Genomic DNA, 20,638 nt, shown 5'->3' on the forward strand with positions numbered 1-20,638 from the left:
AAGACTGAGCTAATCTTGATATTTACTATAGATTACAGATAACTGTAGTGCCGTCAGATCTGAAACATTTTTAAATTGTCATTCATCAGTTAAACAAATGCCAAATTATATATTTTTCTTGTAACACTGATACAGTATTGTCCAAACCAGTGAATATGTCAATGATATGTTACCATATGACTCAAAAGCATTCAGAAGACGCTTAAGTGAATGAGATGCATGTATGCACACAGAAAACACACGCGCACAAAAGCCATTCACAAACAAAAGATTATTCTTAAAACCACGTGCGATTTATACAACAGATACATTCAGCACATAAGAAATTTGCTATACTGTTGTGTTTTATGTGCGTGATATTATGCAATCTGCTCACGACCTTCTCCAAATACTACTAGTAATAATAATAAATTCCTGTTTGTATAATTGCACTTTGTACTGTTCATTGTGAATATATATATTTGCTGTATAGCTATACTCACAAGAAACACTATGTATAAGATGTTTAAAGAGCGATGACTACATCACCATAGTATTACACAAGTATAGATCTGCGAAAAACCCCGTTGTGTGTTTTATTAAATTCTCTTTTAAAGGATAACACGAATAAAACGAACACGCTTATAATTCTATTAAATAGCAGAATAGATGTGTTTAACTAAAATAAGAGCAAATTAGTTGTTGCAGAGTATGATTATAATACTAAGATTTGGCTGTTGGTTATTTATAACAGGTACGAAATATTCAGAGAGAATAAGTGTAATTGCTAATTGAACAGCTTCTAATGGCAGCGTGCTTTGCAGCAGATGGCTGCGCAGATTAAACCGACGAAAGGGTAGTTAACCTGCAAGCGACAATAATTATTTGAAAAGCTATTCGGGGGACAGTTTGTTTAACCCTAAAGCCGCGGCTGATTGACATCGGGAAATCTGATCCGCTGGAAGAGATGGCAGCCAATAGGAAGCAGGGCACCGTCAGTCTGGGCTGGAGGCCCCGGGAGGAGAAATCCAGGCAGAAGCGCTGAGCGGAGCTCCGGCGCCGGGCTTTCAGCTCCGGGGTGCAGCGAGCGGCTCCGACCCTCCGATTCTCCAACTTCATTCTGCGGGAAGCTTTAAGGGTGAATGCGGCGCATGTTTTTTTTAGGTGAGTGCTCCGCTGGATCATCAGATACACCGTATGTGTTGCGCGAGATTATTACCATCATCAGTGCATATATGCATATGCATATATATATTTTGCAGGGTTTGGATTGCCAGTCCCTAATCCGTAAGTGCAGGACGTGTTGATCACCGTCATTGCTACTGTATCTTGTAGTGCCGAGCCGGATCTTTTTCTGCTTGGAGAGTAAATAAATGGTGCGGTAATCATACGCATTGAGAACGAGGAGGGGACTCGCCAGCTGCAGCCTGTTCAGATGTTTCCTCTCGTGCCTTTAGGATCGCTGCGCTAACATTAGGGCGGTCATTTTTAACGTGCTTTTTTGTGAATGGGATTGCTGTGGGCTGTTTAGCCTGGCAAAATCTAACGGTTCATTCATGCTTTTTTTCCCCTACTAGCCTTTGCTAAAACCCACCTTGTATCTTTTAAGGGCGATCGGACGGCAGACTCAGCGGAGATCGACTGTAGTTGCTTGTCAGATAAACTGTAACGTTAGAGTTGCAGAATGGATGGATTTTGCGACCAACAAGTGCCTTACGTGACTACCAATGTGAGTGAGAAAAAGTTAACTCGCTAACAACCTTTACAAATTAAATGAATTGAGTAGTACGACTTTTTAAATCTGTGAATAACGAGGTTTGGACATAAGTTTAAAATTGCTAAATGTTTGTATTCTTATTCCTGTCGGAGTGTTACTCTCATGATCCAAAATATTTTGAAGCCCTTATTACTCTGACAATCCAGTGCCGGATTGACTGTCTTTGACAGGTTTCGAGATGAAACACCTGAGCCAAGTTTGAAACCAGAGAGACTGATGATTGAACCTCTAGTTTTCTTCAGCCATTTTCTGTCAAATGCACTACATGACAGAGAATCATTCCATTGAGACAAATTGATTTGTGTTCCTTTATTTTTTCTTCTTCTAGAAGCCACAAGGGAAGAAATGTAATGAGAGAACGGCAAATGACAGAAAAAGAAAATTCATTAACTCTGACCTGGCTCTGGACACTGAAGGTAAGTTGGTGGGTTGTGGGGGGGAAGGGGGGGGGGGACAAGTTCATTTCACGGCTTCTTAACATTTAGCAAAATGCAATTTGTTTGGGGCCACCTGCATCCTGCAAGAAACTGCTTAGAAATCTCAATTAGAGAACTAGAGTGCAAAGGATTTTCTCCCCTATAGATTCCCTTAGTTACAAATTTAGCCAGAACTGTGAGGTGGCACTTTTGGCCTCTCGGCCAGCGTATGCAGACCTACAAGTGCTGCTCTCTCGCTGTGACCGTGCGGTGTGAACTGTCTGCATGTCTCTTTGCCCGTAGAACTCTTTCAGGACCTCAGTCAGCTGCAGGAGACCTGGCTTGCTGAAGGTACGTGCCTTCCATGGTTTACTACAAAGTCACCGGGCGAGTTAGATGGGAAGTTATGGGGAGAGAGAGAAAGAGAGAGAGGAGAGAGCGTGGGGGGTGAGAGAGAGAGAGAGAGAGAGAGAGGGAGAAGAGCAGCGCAGGACGAGATCCGCCTGAAGTTACCTTTTCCTAATGTGTAGCCCAATTAATGGCAGTGCGAGAGAAGCATTGTGTGTGTCATGCATACATTAGAGTCTGTGATGAGCTCTTGGTCTTAAGGGAGGCTGAGGAGGCTCTACACAGAGTGTCATCACAGATTACCAGGAGAAATCTCTCTCCGCTCACTGTCTCTTCTGCTTTTGCCAAGAGCGACTGCAGCGTGCCGCCACCTCCTCCTCTTCGAGCCTGTCTCTCTCCGCGCGGCTTCTCTCCAGAGCTTCGCTCCGCAGCTGTACTCACTGCTGTTGTGCTTTTTTTTTTCTTTTAAAAAAAAAAGTGGATTTATGTTCTCTGAGGTGCGCAGAAGTGTTGATTTCTGATCCACCACCTTTGCTACATATATTTTTTTTTATTTTGTGTGCTCTTCAATTTTTTCTTCTCCTCTCTAATGGCAAGAACTCCTCTTTGTGGTCTAAGTCAGACGTGATGCTTCAGGATTTAAGTGCGAGTGTCTTTTTTCCATCCTGTTTGCAGCACCGAAGTTTAGGTTGGTGACGAGTTTCGATTGTCTTCCCTTCCGGTTCTTTCACACCATGTGCTGTTTTGTTGGTTTTAAATCTCAGAAATTTCTGAACCAGAGTTCGCATATTGAAACGTTCAATTTTAGTGTTTTCTTTTAATTGTGTTCATAAAGGGAAATTGATTGGTAGAATAATTTAATGCTGAGGTTGTCCTGTAGCATGAAACAGGAGTTTTGTAGTTCAGTTGTGAAAGTGTGGCTTTGTTTGTGTGTTTTGTGATTTATTTAAAATTTATCATGACATTTTAAATGCACTTGTATGTAGTTGGTTTATATACAGTTAGATTGAATATTTAATACATTTATGATGCCTCTTCTGAGCATATTAAATATAAGATTTAAGTGGGGAAAGACTTAAAAAATGAGGATTTGCTAGTAGGCTGCGGCCAGGTAGTTATGTTACTCTTCACAATACTTGGGAACCATCATTTTTAATCCCCTGGATAGAGCAGAAAGTTATAGTCAGATGTTTTAGAATGAATAACCTTCTGTGTTCAAACTGCTTTTAGAAAACACAGGTACATGAAATATATAAACATCTACTTAAAATAACATTGTTTTTTTTAGTAATTTGTGTTTTGTTTAGTTTTGGTAATCTCTAAAATCTTAAAATAAATTTCTGAAATATTGGCAAAAGTATTTGGAATAAATGCATAAATAAATAAGAAAAATTCTGGATGGAAAATTCAACTAAAGCTAAGTGTAAAAATAAATATGAAAATTCATATTTATTAAAAGTGAAAATGAAAAAGAAAGACATTTATAACAGGATCAAATGTTTAGTGCATTCTGAAATTATTTTGTTGTCATCAGTTCAATACTTAATCTGTTACAACAAAGTGTAATCCCAGCTAGATCTTTAAAATATGTTAAATATAAAAAATGAAGGAATATATATATTTTAAATAGCTTCACTACACAGTGATACTGTCCATCGTCAGCTATTCATTATGTCTGCTGAAATTCAGTGCAGTTAAACAAAATGTTATCATGGGTAATAATCATGGTAAAATAAGTTTATGCAAAAGCTTTATATACATTTTTGGTGGTCTGTTGGAACTTATTTGTCAAAAAAAATATTGGAAAAATGATATTGTAAGCCTTAAAAATCTTTTTACATGGAATGTGCTCTTTAATGGGCCTTTGGAGACTAACCTGAGATTTAACTTTGAAAATGGTTTCATGAAAATTTGCTTAACTGTGTTTTGTAGAAGGCTGGCCTTTGGAATATTTTTTTCCAGGCATGTGAAAGATCCATCCCAACCGTTTCACAGGTGAAAAAGGCAACTTGGTATTTTATACCCTAAGACCAGCTTCATCTATTCTTTAACACGTTTCAAAATGCAAGCAGTATAAATTAAGACTTTAAGATGAAATTTGTTTTAAAATAGATTTGGGAATACTTCACCAGTGCATTGAGCTAGTAAGATTATAAAGTATATACCGCAGGGCTCGGCGAATAAGACATCATTTTAATATTTCAGCATTTCAGTCAGAAGGAAAAATGGCGTTGTTCACTGGTGTAGATATTACTGTAAGGATTACAATTCTACCTGTCTTAGATCAATGAGGAGAGCGCTTCGGGATTCCAAATTTAATAAATTACTTCCTGTCCATTAAGATAAAAACGAATACTACCTGTTTCAAAGATTTATTAGTTCAGGTAATTGGAAATAAGAGAAAGGATTATACTAGACTGAATCTCTGACATCATGGATTAAGACGATGACTCTCAGCTGCATTACAGGTGAATTTCCCAGAAAGGAGCGATGAAGGCTGTCGTGTTTTGCTCTGTGTTGCGTGTGTGGCAGGACCTTTAAGATGTCAGTGTACTACACTGTTATGGATTTTAAAAGTACGCTGTCATATCTACAGGATAATAATAATAATAATAATTATTATTTTATGAATCTTCTAGGATAGTGGATTTTGTGCTCTGGGTAATGCCCATGCATTGTTTTTGAATGCAGTGCTTCAGCTGACTGGGATTGTAGCCACCAGGAAACGTACACTGTGTACTACATCCGTATCCTTAAAGACGTTTAAAATTAAAATGGAAATAGCATGAAAAAGCAGGTCCTGGCAGATCCATGCTGGAAGTAGCCTCCAGATCGCGCACACGCAGGGTGTGCTCCTTCAGGCTCAGCCTGTGTTTGGCCTTCACTTGTTCCTCTCCTTCTTTTTTTTGTGAATGGCGGCAGAGCTCCAGTCCCCCTGCTGTCCTCAGGAATTGTTCCCTGGATCAGCTGTCCCATTCACGGAGAGCTTGGAGTGACTCATATATCCGACAGGCCGCCTTGGCGCCGGCCCCTGCTCTCCTGTCCCCTACCACTCTGCGTCTTCGTGCGGGGAACAGGTTTTAATTAAAACCCGAAGAGGCTAGCTTGGCCAAGACACCCCCCCCCCCCCCCTGCCCCCACCGAACACCACCCACCAACCCGTACAGGCCCCACTTGGTTTGCGGGAACGCCGCATCATGTTAGTTTGCCCGACACGATGGCGTGAAGCGGGATGGTTGGAATTTGGGCGAATCCCGTGCCGTTTTCCTTCACGTGGGCTAGCCGCACGTGCCGTGGGTGCAGTCATGGGCTGGACGCCTCCACCGCGCACAGCGACTTTTCGCGCTGCGTGTGCGATCTCCGGTAGCCACGGTGACATGGAAAAGCACCCAAGTCGCCGTCTGACTTTCAGCGCGTTTCCATGCGTTTTTCTGCTTATTGTTGAAAATGAGAAGCTGCACCATGATTGCATTTATATTCAATATGCTCCCTTGACTGCCACGACGCAGTTTTGTGTCTGCTATCTGATATCACATCTAGGGGTATAATTCTAAATTCTATAATGGGTGCAAAAATAGCACGCTTGCATCCTTCCTAATATTTTTTTTTCCTCTTTAAAATCGTTACAGGAAATGTTTTACTTACAGATTATTAAAAGTGTAGAAATGTATCCAAGGCCTTCATTGATAAACGGCTTGTTCTGTGTAAGTCAAACTTGCCGGCTTATTGCCGGATTTCTGCACGTGTTTCTTTAATTTTTGTTTTGCTGTGGTCCTGCTGGCTTTGTGCTTTGAGGAGAGATACCTGCATGCCTCAACACGTTAATTGTCCGTGCAGCATTGCCAATTAAACGTCTGAAAATGAGGTTCCACATGTCTTATGCTTATAAATAAATGTGTTAATGACTATGCACAGTTAAATCTCCCATCGTCTCGCTTTAGCAGTTCTTCAACTTCAACATAACAGTTGGCTGTAAGTGTAAATGTATGATATATATAGGTAATTGAACCCATTATGTGGACCCTCTTAGCATTAATCCTCCAGGTAAACGTGTGAATGACAGGTGAAATATTACGCTATAGGCATAACCCCGACTATGAAATGACTGTTGCGTGCTGCATTGGGGCAGGGTCCCACAAGGTGTTCCAATTGAAGGGCATTCAAGAAACGTACAAATGATATCTTGTCGGCAGTGCTCACTATTTGCGATCCTTTTTCAGGCTACGCTGGTTATGTGCTTTTATCGGTTTTGAGCTTTTTTTTGTCCCTTATCCAGAAAATAAAAGTAAGATAAGTATGTGCATTGGAATAAATACTTCTAACAAACCTTTGGCTTTTGGGTAAAGAGGTAAAGATTTCAGTGTGTTTTTTTTTTTTTTTTTTTTACCAGACTCCTGCGATGTGGTCGTGGCCGTGAGCCTTAGCTAGCTGCTGTTTGTTGTCGTATAACCCTGCACTATAGAATCACCTTTCTCCATTCTTATGCCTTTCATTCTGTCCGCAGCTCAAGTCCCTGACAATGACGAGCAATTTGTTCCAGACTTTCAGACCGAGAACTGTAAGTATGACCCCCCCCCCCCCCCCCGAAAGTCCCCACACCCCTTTCGGTCTGTATCGTTCACCTGTACCCCCCCCATCAAAGGCCCAGGGCTGGTTTGTGGAGACTTGACAGTTCATTTGAGATGTACCATCAGTGCGTGGCATGTTTCAGTGCCTGGTTATGTATATATATGTTACAGCCATCCCTTCTTGCACTGTTTCTCAGCTGTGAGACCTTACGGTTTAACTTAGCTTATTACTCTGCCTTTAAGAGATCTGTGGCAGCTAAATGATGATAAGTGGAGATATGCTCGCTCATATGTCATTGTTATCTTCTTATGTTATACCTCATATTCTCAAATGGTGACATTGTGTTTCACTGTCTGCACGAGGGTCTGTCGAATGTAGGAAATGCCTGATGCAGGTTAACCTTCTAACCAAATGCTTGGAGGAATATGGTTCCTGAAAGCATGCATATGTTCAGTTAGACCCCATCGTTATGCACAGTACAGCTATTATTGATTATAAATGAGAATGAAATTAGTAAACATGGTATTTACTTTATTTACTTTTATTTATTTAGTTAAATAGATGAGCTCAAGCGTTAAACACACCAAATTGTGCTGTGGATTTGACCGACGGATTTAAGTTTGTTTCCTGGTAAATCATCGCGCGGTAATGTCAACATATAATTTTCTTTTTAGTGTAGAGGGTTTGTAAAAAGTGCATTCTTGTAAATGACTCACGCTCATGTTAATTAACCAAAAATTCAAACGGCCTTGTAATAAACATTCTCTTGTGTTTTTATTTTTATGGATGTCCGTTAATCTAAGCTCAGAACAGTTTTATATGTTCACAAAACACGCAAGCTGCAGAATCTAGCGGGAAGCCTGAAACCGCATCAACGGTAAACCATTAAGACCGTAACATTTACAACTCTAATTATTGTCATTTAAAAAAAAAAAAAAAAAAAAACCTTCTCGGTCCATTTCCCATCATGCTTTGCAGTTGGCATTTGGATTATTGCAAGTTCAAAGTGTACCGGGCAACTTTTGACGGGTGTGTTACGATTGCGCATAGGCCAGGTCTCTCATAGACGACACAATCGCCAAAGTTCCCCACAAATGCCCTTCAGTCTTGCCACTCACTCCGGCCCACCCCGCACCCCCCCGCCCCCACCGTATCAGGAGACCGTTGACCATATTAGATCTACTTCTGGCATGTTGGAGCAGGATGCGGAGGCCAGAACAGATGGCGGGAGGACGAGGGCAGCGTGGTTGGGCTCCGGGACAGGCGTCCCAGCCTGCAGCCCTCCCATATGGATTTTGCCGGAGAACTCCAGGGCAGCGGGAGGGGCGCCCCCTCCCCCCCCCCCCCCCACCACCAGCACCACCACCCCGTCAGTACCACTCGTCCCAGGGAGCTCCGGCGAAGTAGGCGGGAGAGTCATGTTTACATCGGCTCACGTTTTTGTCTTGCACGGGAGCGTGTTTGCGGTGGCTTGAGTCTTGGCGCGGCACTGGCCACCTGCTGACTATGTTGGCAACTTTATCCATTTAATGCTCGTTCTCAAAGAGCCCTTTTTTTGTGGATAACGCTGCCTGTCCTCTGCTAGCCAGTGCTTTTCTCTCCTCCTGCACGTTGATCTACAACCGTGTCCTTAGGCACGCCTTCCCTAACCATCCGAGCACGGCTTTCGTGACAAAATCTCTTCATAGACCCGGCGCTGACTAGATTTTTCTCTTTTTCTTTGATTATTGTGACTCGACGCTGGGTAAAAAGAGAGTGTCACTTCTGCGACCTCATTAATGTCACCGAAGGGGGTGTTAAGGTGAAGCCGCACTCTCGCTACGAAGAACAGCTGGAGCAGAGTGCTTAACGGTAATCGCCAGGGGGCTCCGTTTCAAACGATGCTCCTTAATTTGTTGTGTGATGGGGTCAATGTTCGGAAATGCCACTTCCATCCCCAACATGGACGTCCTGCTTGACTTACAAAGCATTTAACAAAAACCTGTCAATGCCAGCCAATATAGAAACTAAAAGTCAATATTTACAGCCGCCGTGACACAGGTCATTTTTTTTTATATTTGGAAAATTTAAGGAAAAATGTAACCATGCAGCTGTACCGATGCGATAGAACCCGTCAGTTGTTCTCAAACTGCCGTCGAATCGCGAATCGCTATAGATAACAAATCTAGTTCAGAATTTGCCTGTGTATTTTTAGCAAAGCCTCCTTAACCCTTTATTTGTTTACGACTGAGATTCATGTCGGACTTCTATCCTAATGTCTGCTGGACCATTTATCGATTGATTCAAATGCACGAAAAACACGTTTATTTTTTAATATTCGATTCGTACATTTAGTGTCCCGTACTGAGAGAATGTATTCACTTCACAAAAAATCCAAACGACTGATTAGAGAAGTGGGTAATTAGCTTTGCAGTATGGCGGCTTTATGTGTGTGTGGTGTCGTTTAAAAATCATTGACAGTTCACTGGGTTAGTTCAAGGGTCTATTGCACAGGTTGGCAGGTTAGCCTCAGGAATTTTAAGTGCAGCATTTCTCTTATTGATTTTTTTATTTTTTCTTTGCAAAAATATTAAAAAACACATTATTTGTATGTGCTCGTCCGTCCCCCTTCTTTAAACTTGGTTTTCAGTGATAAATATGTAAAAGACACCCTACATAAGCAGAATATATATATATATGTGTGTGTGTGTGTGTGTATATATATATATATATATATATATATATATATATGTGTGTGTGTGTATATATATATATATATATATGTGTGTGTGTGTGTGTGTGTGTATATATATATATATATATATATATGTGTGTATATATGTATATATATATGTTTCCTATGGTAACTTATAGCAGGGGTCAGTATCACCCGTACAGATTTAAGTCGTTTTGTAAAACTGTGTTGATCACAGAAAGTCAATATGAGACGATATGTGACAGTTGTGTCAGACTGATGCACCCATGATGTTCTACAACCTTCTGGAAAGTAGGCCTTAATCGATCGCTGTACTTTAATTTTTTTTCTCCTGTTTCATTAGAGTGTGATCTATACCGTTTCCGGGTCCTTTATGGCTGCGTTTGTCCTGCCAGAAACTGTTCGGTCTGCAATACGGTGAAATGAGTCATTTTGCATTTACATGGGAGAAGCGGAGCTGTGCTGGTAGAGGTCCTTGTGTGGGCAGAACGTCTTCCAGTGTTTTCACGCCGGGTCTGGCCCCAGGAAAGGCAGCAGAAGAGCTTTCATTTGTCTCCGCAGTTTCGTAGGTCTTCATAGTTCATTGTCATGAGGTCCCGAATGATTTTTCTGCCATCTGTCATGGGACCCATCAGCTACTTATCGGCACTATGAGCAGTAGCCTAACTCCGCCTTTGCGGGATTTTGCGGCGTCGCACATTAATTGTCTTGCTCTTGCCCATTTTCTTCTCTTGTTATTTAAGAAGAAGTCAGTCAAAAGGGTTCTGCCTCCTTGAGAAATCTGTCACATTTGATATGTATTATAGGGAGACTTTTTGCTACAGCCATAAACATCCTTCCAATATGGATGGAAGCTTCCAGTTGCAAATAATTAGGTAATTTTCTTTTTTAGAGATGCTCACTGTGTGGAACGTGTGTGGAGGAACAAATTTTAATAATTTATTTCTTAGAATTAAATAGGCTCCGGTATATATTGAAAGTTCAATTATTTATTTGCTTATTATAACTTAAGCATTGGCATGTAACATTCGAGAAATCACAGAAGCCTTATCATGTCCCTGACAGAATACAGTTGTTTTATTTAGCATTCGTAATTCAGTCCTGGTTTGATCTGATAGGAATAGCTAATTAACCCAATACAGTTGGGGGGTAATCTTCTCAGGAAGTATTCTTTTGACCTTTTGTCGCTGACCCGTAAAGGTCACGGCCCTCGGAGGAGCCTTAACAATCACCGCGCTTTGAAACGATCGAGGCCACATCGGTGTCCCGGGAGAGAGAGACCTTGGATGTCATGTTGTCAGATTGATTTCACACCGGCCGGCCGCCACACAAGGCATCTGCTTAGCATGTGGACAAGTGGGAAGGGCGGGGGGGGGTAGAAAAAACATCCGGCCCCCCCTGCCCCTGACTCCCCAGTGCCCCCGAGTCTTGGAGCATCCCATGACAGAAGCGTTTGTTTAGCGTGTTTTTGGTTTTGCTGTGCGTTCAGCCCAGCTGTGAAGTGTTTAGGGTATCTGCCAGGGGTCAGTTAAGGCCTAAGGGGGGAACTACATGCTTTTTTCATACTTAATGGGTGAAAAAAACTTTTGTTTTGAAGTCCTAGATTTTGGAAAGGTCTGCATTTTTGATTGATTTAAGTTAAGCGCGCCATATTTTGGTTTGTGTGACATTTCTGGCTGTAAGTTAGAAACTTGGGAAACTGATGCATAATAAATGAAAGTACTGGTCAGGATGGTAAGGAGATCTGAAAGTTATCCAAATGCTTAAAAGCAAATAAATTAAACACTTATTTTAAATTCAGTTCAATGGGGTGCACATATAAGGAGAATCGTCTATGGACTCCTAGAGCGGCTACAGGAAGCTTGAAATTGAATAACTGAAGCTCGTTGATTATGTGCTGCCCTTAAACCAAAAGATGGGCTTTACCCGTTTTATCGTTAATGCGACATTCATTAACAAGGAAGCCCCAGTTGGTGTCCGGAGCTGGGCAGCATGCTTGAGGCACACTAGTGGTCCCGTTGCTATTCACCTCGTATTTACGTTTGGTTGCCGGAGAACGTTGGTGAGCCGGGGTGTCGCACGGTCTGGCTAATTCTGTTAGCATGGATTACGACCCCAGATGATGGGAACTCAATCGGCAATCGTCTGATACTTAACAGCCGTCTGAGTCGCGTGGCGATCCCATAATCGATGGTGCCTCTGCCGCCCGGACATCCGTTATTGGTGAGCCCCCGAAAGGGGGGGGGGTTGGGATGTCGAGGAGGTCACCGGGGGGCTTTGGGGCATTTTGGGAGCACATTCCCGTTTTGTAACTGCAACACAAATGCTATTTTAAGCCAATCACATCGCACAATGAGCGCTGGTGTCCTCTCGCGCCCTGTCCTGTGGAGGCCTGAGCGGGGTGTTCTTTGTGTAAATGCCACAGTGTTGTTATTTAGCCAGGGAATGAATAATCCTTAATCCCTCTTAATCCTTTCCACCCTCTCCCTGCCCCCCCCGCCTTTTTTCCTGACCCCTGCTCCCCCCTCGGCCCCCTCCCCTCCCGGCCCTGCCCTCTCGCCCGCCACCTGCACCCCCTTCCCCCCCCCCAGTAGTGGCTTTCCACGGACTGCAGCTGAAGATTAAACGGGAGTCGCACAGTCCCTGTCTGGAGCTGAGCCACGCCTGCAGCCAGGACCGGCCCTTTAAGCTGAGCTATGGGGAGAAGTGCCTGTACAACATCAGGTGGGGCGCGCTGCATGCACCGCGGGCTGCGGCCCCCGCAAATTGACCTTATTTACCCATTTCCCTCCACCCCATATAAATCCTTAGATATACTTCTGTCACCGCTCCTGTTCAGTAGCAGCCGCTTACGCAACTCGTGGGTCGTGTCTGTGTGTTGAGGCGACGTGGGTGTAGTGGAGGCTTGGATGCCCTGACTGATTCCAGGGGCTCAGGACTTTACCAGGGCCCTTGAATACATAAAACTGTGAGATTATTTAATTGCAGGGGCAAAAGATGACAGGGGGGGTTCTGAATTTTTAGCCACGCCCCCTGCCACTGCACCACACGGACGCTGAAAACTCTGTTATATCATAATTGATTATAGATGATAAATAGAAATAAGTTTTGTCATTAAAAAATGGAAACCCTGCTCTGCTTCGCTCCCTCCATTCGGAAACTTAACGTCCAATGAAACGGATCGTTCGGCGATGCCCGGAGCCGTTGACATCCGGACACGTAAACAGGCCACACCGAGACATAGGCCTCCCTCCCAGCCCATTACTGTGGCGAAATACATGTATTAAATGGAAATGGAAAAGCAGACAGCTTTACTATGTCTAAATTACCGCACCTTAAATTCAATAAACTGTACCTTCAAATGTGCAAAAACAAACGTGCGTAATGCACGGTTGCCTAGCTACGTCTGGGGTTGCATTGATTTGATTTGTGAAATGTGAGTGGCATTTAGTTCCCCATATGCTCCTGTAATTATGCAAGCAACAGACCTTTTTATAAGACAAATGACACTTGAGTGAAACAACCACATTGATAATGATAATGACAATTTGCTTAAAGTCCTATGGAGAAAATGTCAGAGCCCTCTAAATTAGTCCCCTGTATTTAATCATCCTATGAAGGCTGAGAGATTAAACGCTGTGGCTGCTGGTAGAAGCCATGTTTGAGTTACTTTTCTTTGTCATGTCTTTATTTAGTAATAAAAGGGGGGTTTGTGGGTCCACTCAATGGAAGTCTTTGTGCTTTTATAACTCACTGGATGTCAGTTGAACACATTTCCATTCGTCTGTATGGCATCCATGTTGTGGGAATTGCATTTTGTTTTGCATGCGGCCCCAGGCTTCCTGTTGTAGGCAGTGGGAACAAGGGTTGGGGTCTCCAAGGGACACCAGACCACGCCGATCTAGTAAATCGTGAACTGATCACATTATTCGACAAAGGACATAATCACAACGCAGAGAGACCGTCGCGGAGGGTCAAAGCTACGTACCCAAAACTCAGCTCTGTCTGATTGACATTCCACCGTTTCCACCCTCCCCCCCCCGCCCCCCCCCCCCAGTGCCTATGAGCCGAAGCCTAGTGCAGGAATGAAGCCCTCCAGCCCAGCGACCCCCTGCAGCACCCCCGTGTCCCCTCTCCAGCATGCCTCCCCAAACTCCGCACCCACCCCCAAACCTGATCGGACGTACCCCCACCTGCCTCCCTCACAGCCCCTCCCAGATACAACCTTCACCATGGACCACAGGTAATCTAGCATCCGGCTGCTGGGAACCGAGAACGGAGACTCGCATTGTTTGTGCTTCGAGTAAATGGAAGCGTACAAATCAGTAATTTCCGATTAAGATCACAGAAGATGTGAAATGATGCGACCCATCAATGCTTAATCATTTGGAGTCCTCGTTTTGTCTATATACTGCACCTTATTTGGTCATGACAGCCCATTGTTCTTTGTCCTGTTACCACGGCGATAATCATCCCGCGCTTCCCCATCTCCCAGGTTTCGACGGCAGCTGTCCGAGCCGTGCCACTCGTTCCCCACGCCGCCCTCCGCGTCCCAGGACGGACGCCCGCTGTACCACAGGCAGATGTCGGAACCGAACATCCCATTCCCCCCGCAGGGGTTCAAACAAGAATATCCAGACCCCCTGTTTGAGCATCCTGCCATGATGGGGGCACCTGTGGGTCAGAGTTACCCCCACTCCATGATGATCAAACAGGAGCCACGGGATTTTACCTACGACACAGGTGCGTTGTGGCTCACTGCACCTCTTCTTAGGCGATAATTGCATACAGAGGCCCCTGCAGATGGTTACTGAACAAAATAATTGTTGATCGAAAAACGGGGAGCTAAATATATTAGCGATGTCGAAATAATGGAATGAAAATGGACAGCTGCCTCATATTGATAAATGTCATTATTTGGAAATGGGGCGGATTTTTTTTTTCCTATATTGCCTTGGAACAGTGGTGGAAAATGAGCTGTTTCCTCTTTTTAAAACCAGATTTTTACCATTAGAGGAATGGGAATGTTTATAGAATTAAGGCATTATTAGCCGCGTGATTTGGTTTGCAGGGCCGTGCCGGGTCAGACGGACGCGTGTCATTTCCTGCGATGCTGTAATGGAGAGCTGGGCTGTGGCCCAGGCACGTCACCCGTTTGCTGGCCCTAATGGCCTCCCCCCGGCCCTTGGGGCTGCACGCCACATTGTGAATGAAGCTGCAGAGGCCTGGCGCGTTCATTCATAAATCGGGCCGGGTGGAGGGGGAGGAGGGGGAGGAGGGGGGCTGCTGGAGTTGCCCGGTCAGGAAGGAATGTGGCTCCTCCACAGCTGCTTCCTGTTGGGAGTGTTTAGAATTTTTTTTTTTTTAAACAAGGCCTCTTATTGGCCGGCCTCCTCTGTAACATGACGCCTTTTCCAAAGCCTTGTTCTGAATTTCAAGGCCTTTAATTGTTTTTACCACCAGCTCAGAAGCCTCCCAGTCTAAATATTCAAAGATTTCCAATACCCCCCCCCCCCCCCCCCACCGTCAGTTTAGCCTATGGACTAAAAATAAGCTCCTTATTTAAGGAGAGTTGATTTACAGTACTGGAGTCATACGGATGAGGAAAGTCTTGTATCGATGTTGACGCGTCTCCTGGAAGCATTTTGCCCCTCTCAGCGTGTTTTATATCCCAGATCGAGGAGCATTTAGCTGAATTTATTAGTGATCATATTGGTTCTTGTCTTTTTGTCTGCTGCCCTTTGGAGAGGATGGAAGGGCAGCAGGCAATTTAATTAACAGTAATATCCCCTAGCAGCCCATTACAGTGATGATGTTCAGGGCAACGTTTATAGACCATAATGAACTGGGTTAGTCGCTCACTGAGTTGTAGACAGTTCTGTATTCTTAAGACCTTTGTGCTACAGCATTGGAAACGTGCCTACTATGTATTCTATTTAAGTATTAGAAAGGAATGGATGCTTTATGTTATGATATTTTAAAGCTCAGATCAAATGTTTATTCTTAGCATCTAAGTATTGTGAGATGAGAATGATAAATCAAAGAGATCCTTGACCACTGGTAGGAGAACAGATCATCTTTGTTGGCCTTTTATGACGCCCGATTGTTGATTTTGCTTTCATTTGAATGTTTGTATGTCAAATTAAATCAATATTTTCCATTGACGTATTTCTATGCAACTTGATCTCAGACTTTGCATCAGCACTGGGTCATTTCTGAGCTGAATGGACATGGGGGAAGAATGTAGCTTTTGCCCTCGTAGAGCAGTGCCTCCCAATCCGGTCCTCGGGGACCTACAATCCATCATGTTTTTGCTCCCTCCCAGCTCCCTGACAGACAGTCCACATTTTTGCTCCCTCCCTGAGGCCCAGACTGGGAAACACTGTCATAGAGATGTTCGCCATAGTGCCCCTCTGTCGTTTGTAATTTTGTTTCCTGCCCTTTGCTTCACGTCCCTCACAGAAGTGCCTAGCTGTCATTCTGTATACATGAGACAAGAAGGTTACCTGGCTCACGCCAACAGAACCGATGGTAATTTGTAAGCCGTGCTTCGTGCTAACAAAATAAAATAAGAAACTGCATCTTGTTACAGCATAATAGGTGTAGACTTTTGTTGTAATAAACGTCTGTGTTTTGTAGGTTGCATGTTCGACAAAGTTGCCAGGCATTTCTACGATGACACCTGCGTCGTTCCGGAAAAGCACGAAGGTGCGGCATCCTCTAGCACGTTACACGTTGGCACAGTCCACCCCAGAAGGAATTTCACACCACTACCATTCTGGGCTGTACATTAGCAGCTCCCTACATGGTGCGCCATGTCAGGTATTTACTCGCCTCTTTGCCCCCCTCCCCACAACCCCCCCTCCCCACAACCCCCCCCCCCCCACCCCCCACCCCCCCCCAAGGTGACATTAAACAGGAGTCTGGCCTGTACCGCGAAGGCCCCACGTACCAGCGCAGAGGGTCACTCCAGCTCTGGCAGTTCCTCGTCGCCCTCCTGGACGACCCGTCCAACTCGCACTTCATCGCCTGGACCGGGCGAGGCATGGAGTTCAAGCTCATCGAGCCAGAAGAGGTGAGCATCCCACACACCCACACACACCCCCCCCCCCCCCCCCCACCAGCCGCATCTCCCGCCTGATCTTCCGCTAGCAGGGCTTGACATTATTCCTGTAACCAAATCCTCACACCAGAAAATTATGAATGAAGATCTGGTAGCAAGGAGTAGCTGCAAAAGACCTAAAATGTGGTTCAAGGGATCGACTGCGATGGAGGGTTGGATGATCCAGGGGAAAATTTTGTGCCTGAAAAGGAGCCGTGGAGCGTCCTCAGCTCTCGGGCCCGTGCCATGATTTCCTGGACAGAGAGGCTCAGTGCGGGGGGCTGGCGGTGTGGGGCCCTGGCTCCCGTCCACGGGCACAGGCGTACGCGGTGGGCCCCGTCAGCTGCGGGGAACAGGGGGGCCATTCATGCCGTCAGGTGACCGAGACGCACTCGCTTTTGTGCGGCCGGTTGCTGTAAATCCCCAGCCCCCCGCCCTGACCCGGCAGGTGTAGGACCTGAATGCACAGTGGGCTTCATGAAGGGACACACACACGGCCCCGGTGCGTAACTGGAAGCGGGCCTTGAAGACGGCACCAGGGTGGGTGGTCCGAGGCACAGGTGCCATCACATCTGCTCCGATGTCTGCTCCATCCAGGATGACTTCCAATTAACGGCGCTCCAGCCCACAGACGTGCTGCCGACGCGGCTCCTTAATTGTACTTTTGTCGCTGGTATCTCTCAGCGTTGCTATATTGCTGAAATCCGATTCTTCCTTTTAATACGGAAGGGATGGTTATTTGGTGACATAATCTCGGAATGTAGGGCCATGGGTGACATCAGACCATCGTGGAGATGCACGTAACTCATACCTGGCCAACTTCGGCAGGGTCGCATCCGCAAGCCGTGAGCATCTCTGTGGTGTTGCATAATTAGCTTAAAATATTTATTAACTGATTTAAGGGAGCCAAGTGCTCAGTATTTTTGGAAGATGAATGATACGGTACTTTTAGTACCTTGCCCCAAGAATTTCTTTGGCTCAAATGTCTTATTTTAAGCCCTCTTGGATGATTATCTCTCCCATCATTATGGTCCTAGTGTGATTTACGTGATAGATTATGAAGTCTGGGAATGAGACGCTAATTTTAATTGTGTTGCCTTTTATTGGCTCTGCCACATGCCAGTGAATTCAATGTCAGCTTCCTCTCATATGTGTGTATGTCTGTGTGTGATATTACCCATGAATATATATCAATACAACATCTTGCATAAGAAAGTCTTATACATTTTCCATTATCTATGGGAATTGAAATAATTGGAAAAATAAATAAAACACAAGTTAAATAAATATTTACATTGGTTTTAAATAACTAGGCATTTGTTTTGAATTATCAGTCACCATGATTTACGATTCATACAGATTCTTTTGCTTAATGATATTAATGTATGAATTTGTATTGAAATATAATTTAGGACAGTAAGGTATTAACTGCAGAGTAATAATACAGAATAAAGATATTATGAAGTTCTGGATAATTAACGTTACTATTGTTAACTATTCAGTAGCTAGTTCGCTATCAAGGTGGATGTATTTTAAGCATAAAACCTTCATTGAAAATGTGACATTTTTCACAGGACGTCCAGGATACATTACACGCTGCCTTAATTAAAACTTTTTTTTAGGTCGCTCGCCGATGGGGAATTCAGAAGAATCGACCAGCTATGAACTACGATAAACTGAGCCGGTCGTTGCGTTATTATTATGAGAAGGGGATCATGCAAAAGGTGAGACACGAATAATATCCAAGAAGGACCGCGAATCAGATGTCAGTTGTTTGGTTTCCGTGACAGGGGCCTGTACTGAATGTCGGAGTCTGTTTTGTCTCGTTCCAAGGTGGCGGGAGAGAGATATGTCTACAAGTTCGTCTGTGACCCAGAGGCTCTGTTCTCCATGGCATTCCCCGACAATCAACGTCCTGTGCTGAAGACTGACATTGAGCGGCAAATCAACGAGGAGGACACGGTCCCACTGTCACACTTTGACGAGAGCATGGCTTACGTGCAAGAAGGGGGCTATTGCAACCCCCACCCATACAGTGAAGGCTACGTCTATTAACGTCTGACAAGTTGGACCGTTCCGGTACTGTGTTTGTGGGGGACGTAGAATTTTTCCTTTGTTCCTTCTGACCCCATTTCTTCTCACATCGCCACTGTTATCCCAGGATGGAGAGTGCACTTTAACAACAAGGACTGACAGTGTAAGCTACCAGGCCAAGTTCATATCATTGCTCGTGTTTATAAAAGGGTATTTGTATAGGTCTGCCATATTCCTTAAAAAACAAAAAAACTAAACAAAAAAGAATGTTCAGAGAAAGTGTGAAAAAAAAACTTTGATTGTTAGGGACATTTTTTCCATTTGTATCTGTTCAACGTCTAACACAGAAGTCAACCTCTATATATGTGTTTTTTTTTTTCTTTCACTAATTCAGATCAATAAATGTGAAATGCTTCTTTTAAAATGCTTCTATGGTGAATTGACATACTTATAGACCTGGAGGTAACTCTGTATAAGAGCCTGGAGTTAGTTGGCATTTTAAGCAAATACTACGGCTGCATTTTTTTTTGTTTTCTTATATATAAAGATTAGAACTTAATGAGCAAATGGATTTTTTTTTCTGTCATATTTTGTGTTATAGCATTTGTGGCTTATTTCATGAAGTGTGTGATAGTTTGGAATTGGGACTTGAATGATCAAATGTCAGCATGTAAACACAAATATGGTACATTCATCAACAATGTAAAATGAGTTAAATAGCAGAGAACCGTGGTCGGTACAGCATTGACCGTATTATCTTTATTATTACTTTTATCGACTTGCCCCCATTGTTCAGACGGGCCCATTGAGGCACCTGCTTCTGCGACGCTTTGGTTCCCTTGACATTTCCCTCAGATATAATCTTAAGCCGGTACGTCCGATGGTCTGAGCGCAGTATGTCCGACAGGAAGTCACATTTCAGCCATGGATGTGATTTGAAAACGTGGCAAATGAGTATCGTAAGAATGGTATAGCTAAATATATACACGTATATGTACACAAGACCACCGAGTGCTGGCACTGTCGTGTAAAGTTACAGAGACCCTCGAATATAAATGTAAAAGTTATTTTTGTTGTTTTGTTTGTTCCTCCGACAAAAGCCGCCAGGCGTCTGACAGACTCAGTAATACTGCATGAAGCTTGGAAATAATCACCCTATATACGGTAATAACTCCAGCATTGTGTGGTCCCTTTTCTATTCACTACTTTCATTTTCACTTCTCAACTCAAGACGTTTGTAAAGGGTTTGATATATATACACATATGTACACTATATTCAGGATTTCCGTACAATTCACCTATAATAAGTTCATCAAGGAGTTGGAAGCCAGAACTGAAGAAATAAAAAGAAAAATGAAACTCTTCTTCCTCGTAATTATTTAAATGTACCCTGCGCACCGAGGCTTAAATTGGTAGTTTTGTGTGGTATTTTATTTTTTAAAAATAAGGTAATTAAAAGAAGCAGGGACTAATTGTCCATTTGTTTGTCCAGCCTCTGTTTTTCTACAAATATGTGAGTTTGTATTTGCCAGAGATACAAAGCTGCTTGTTTTCATAAACACAGGTATATAATAATTATATAATTAAACCTGAGTTTAGTACTTTTTGGTTGGAAATTGTGAGTTTTGCATAGTGTATTGAAAATACGGCCGACTTTCTAATGAAAGAAGCGTCTTTGTGACATTTAGATTCATTTATGACTTTTCTTTAGCAACATT

At 43.6% G+C, this 20,638-nt stretch overlaps 1 protein-coding gene across 8 annotated transcripts; it reads left to right on the plus strand.

Annotated features, from left to right (window-relative positions):
* The first annotated feature begins 1,008 nt into the window (after positions 1–1,008).
* etv1 (ETS variant transcription factor 1) lies at positions 1,009–20,284 on the plus strand. 8 transcript variants are annotated; one of them, XM_049026626.1, is made up of 13 exons: positions 1,009–1,143; positions 1,589–1,708; positions 2,085–2,172; positions 2,476–2,523; positions 7,025–7,078; positions 12,376–12,508; positions 13,842–14,027; positions 14,280–14,527; positions 16,247–16,315; positions 16,424–16,492; positions 16,690–16,859; positions 18,509–18,610; positions 18,720–20,284. In XM_049026626.1, the coding sequence occupies exons 2-13, from the start codon at positions 1,664–1,666 to the stop codon at positions 18,939–18,941; spliced, it is 1,434 nt and encodes a 477-aa protein (XP_048882583.1). In that variant the 5' UTR covers positions 1,009–1,143; positions 1,589–1,663; the 3' UTR covers positions 18,942–20,284. The 8 variants fall into 8 exon arrangements, with proteins under 8 accessions (XP_048882583.1, XP_048882584.1, XP_048882585.1 ...); XM_049026627.1 differs by lacking the exon at positions 1,009–1,143 and having other exon boundaries at positions 1,569–1,708; positions 12,379–12,508; XM_049026628.1 differs by lacking the exons at positions 1,009–1,143; positions 16,247–16,315 and having other exon boundaries at positions 1,569–1,708.
* The last annotated feature ends 354 nt before the right edge of the window (positions 20,285–20,638 follow it).

The sequence above is a fragment of the Brienomyrus brachyistius genome, chromosome 9, assembly GCF_023856365.1.
Source record: "Brienomyrus brachyistius isolate T26 chromosome 9, BBRACH_0.4, whole genome shotgun sequence".
Lineage (NCBI taxonomy): Eukaryota > Metazoa > Chordata > Actinopteri > Osteoglossiformes > Mormyridae > Brienomyrus > Brienomyrus brachyistius.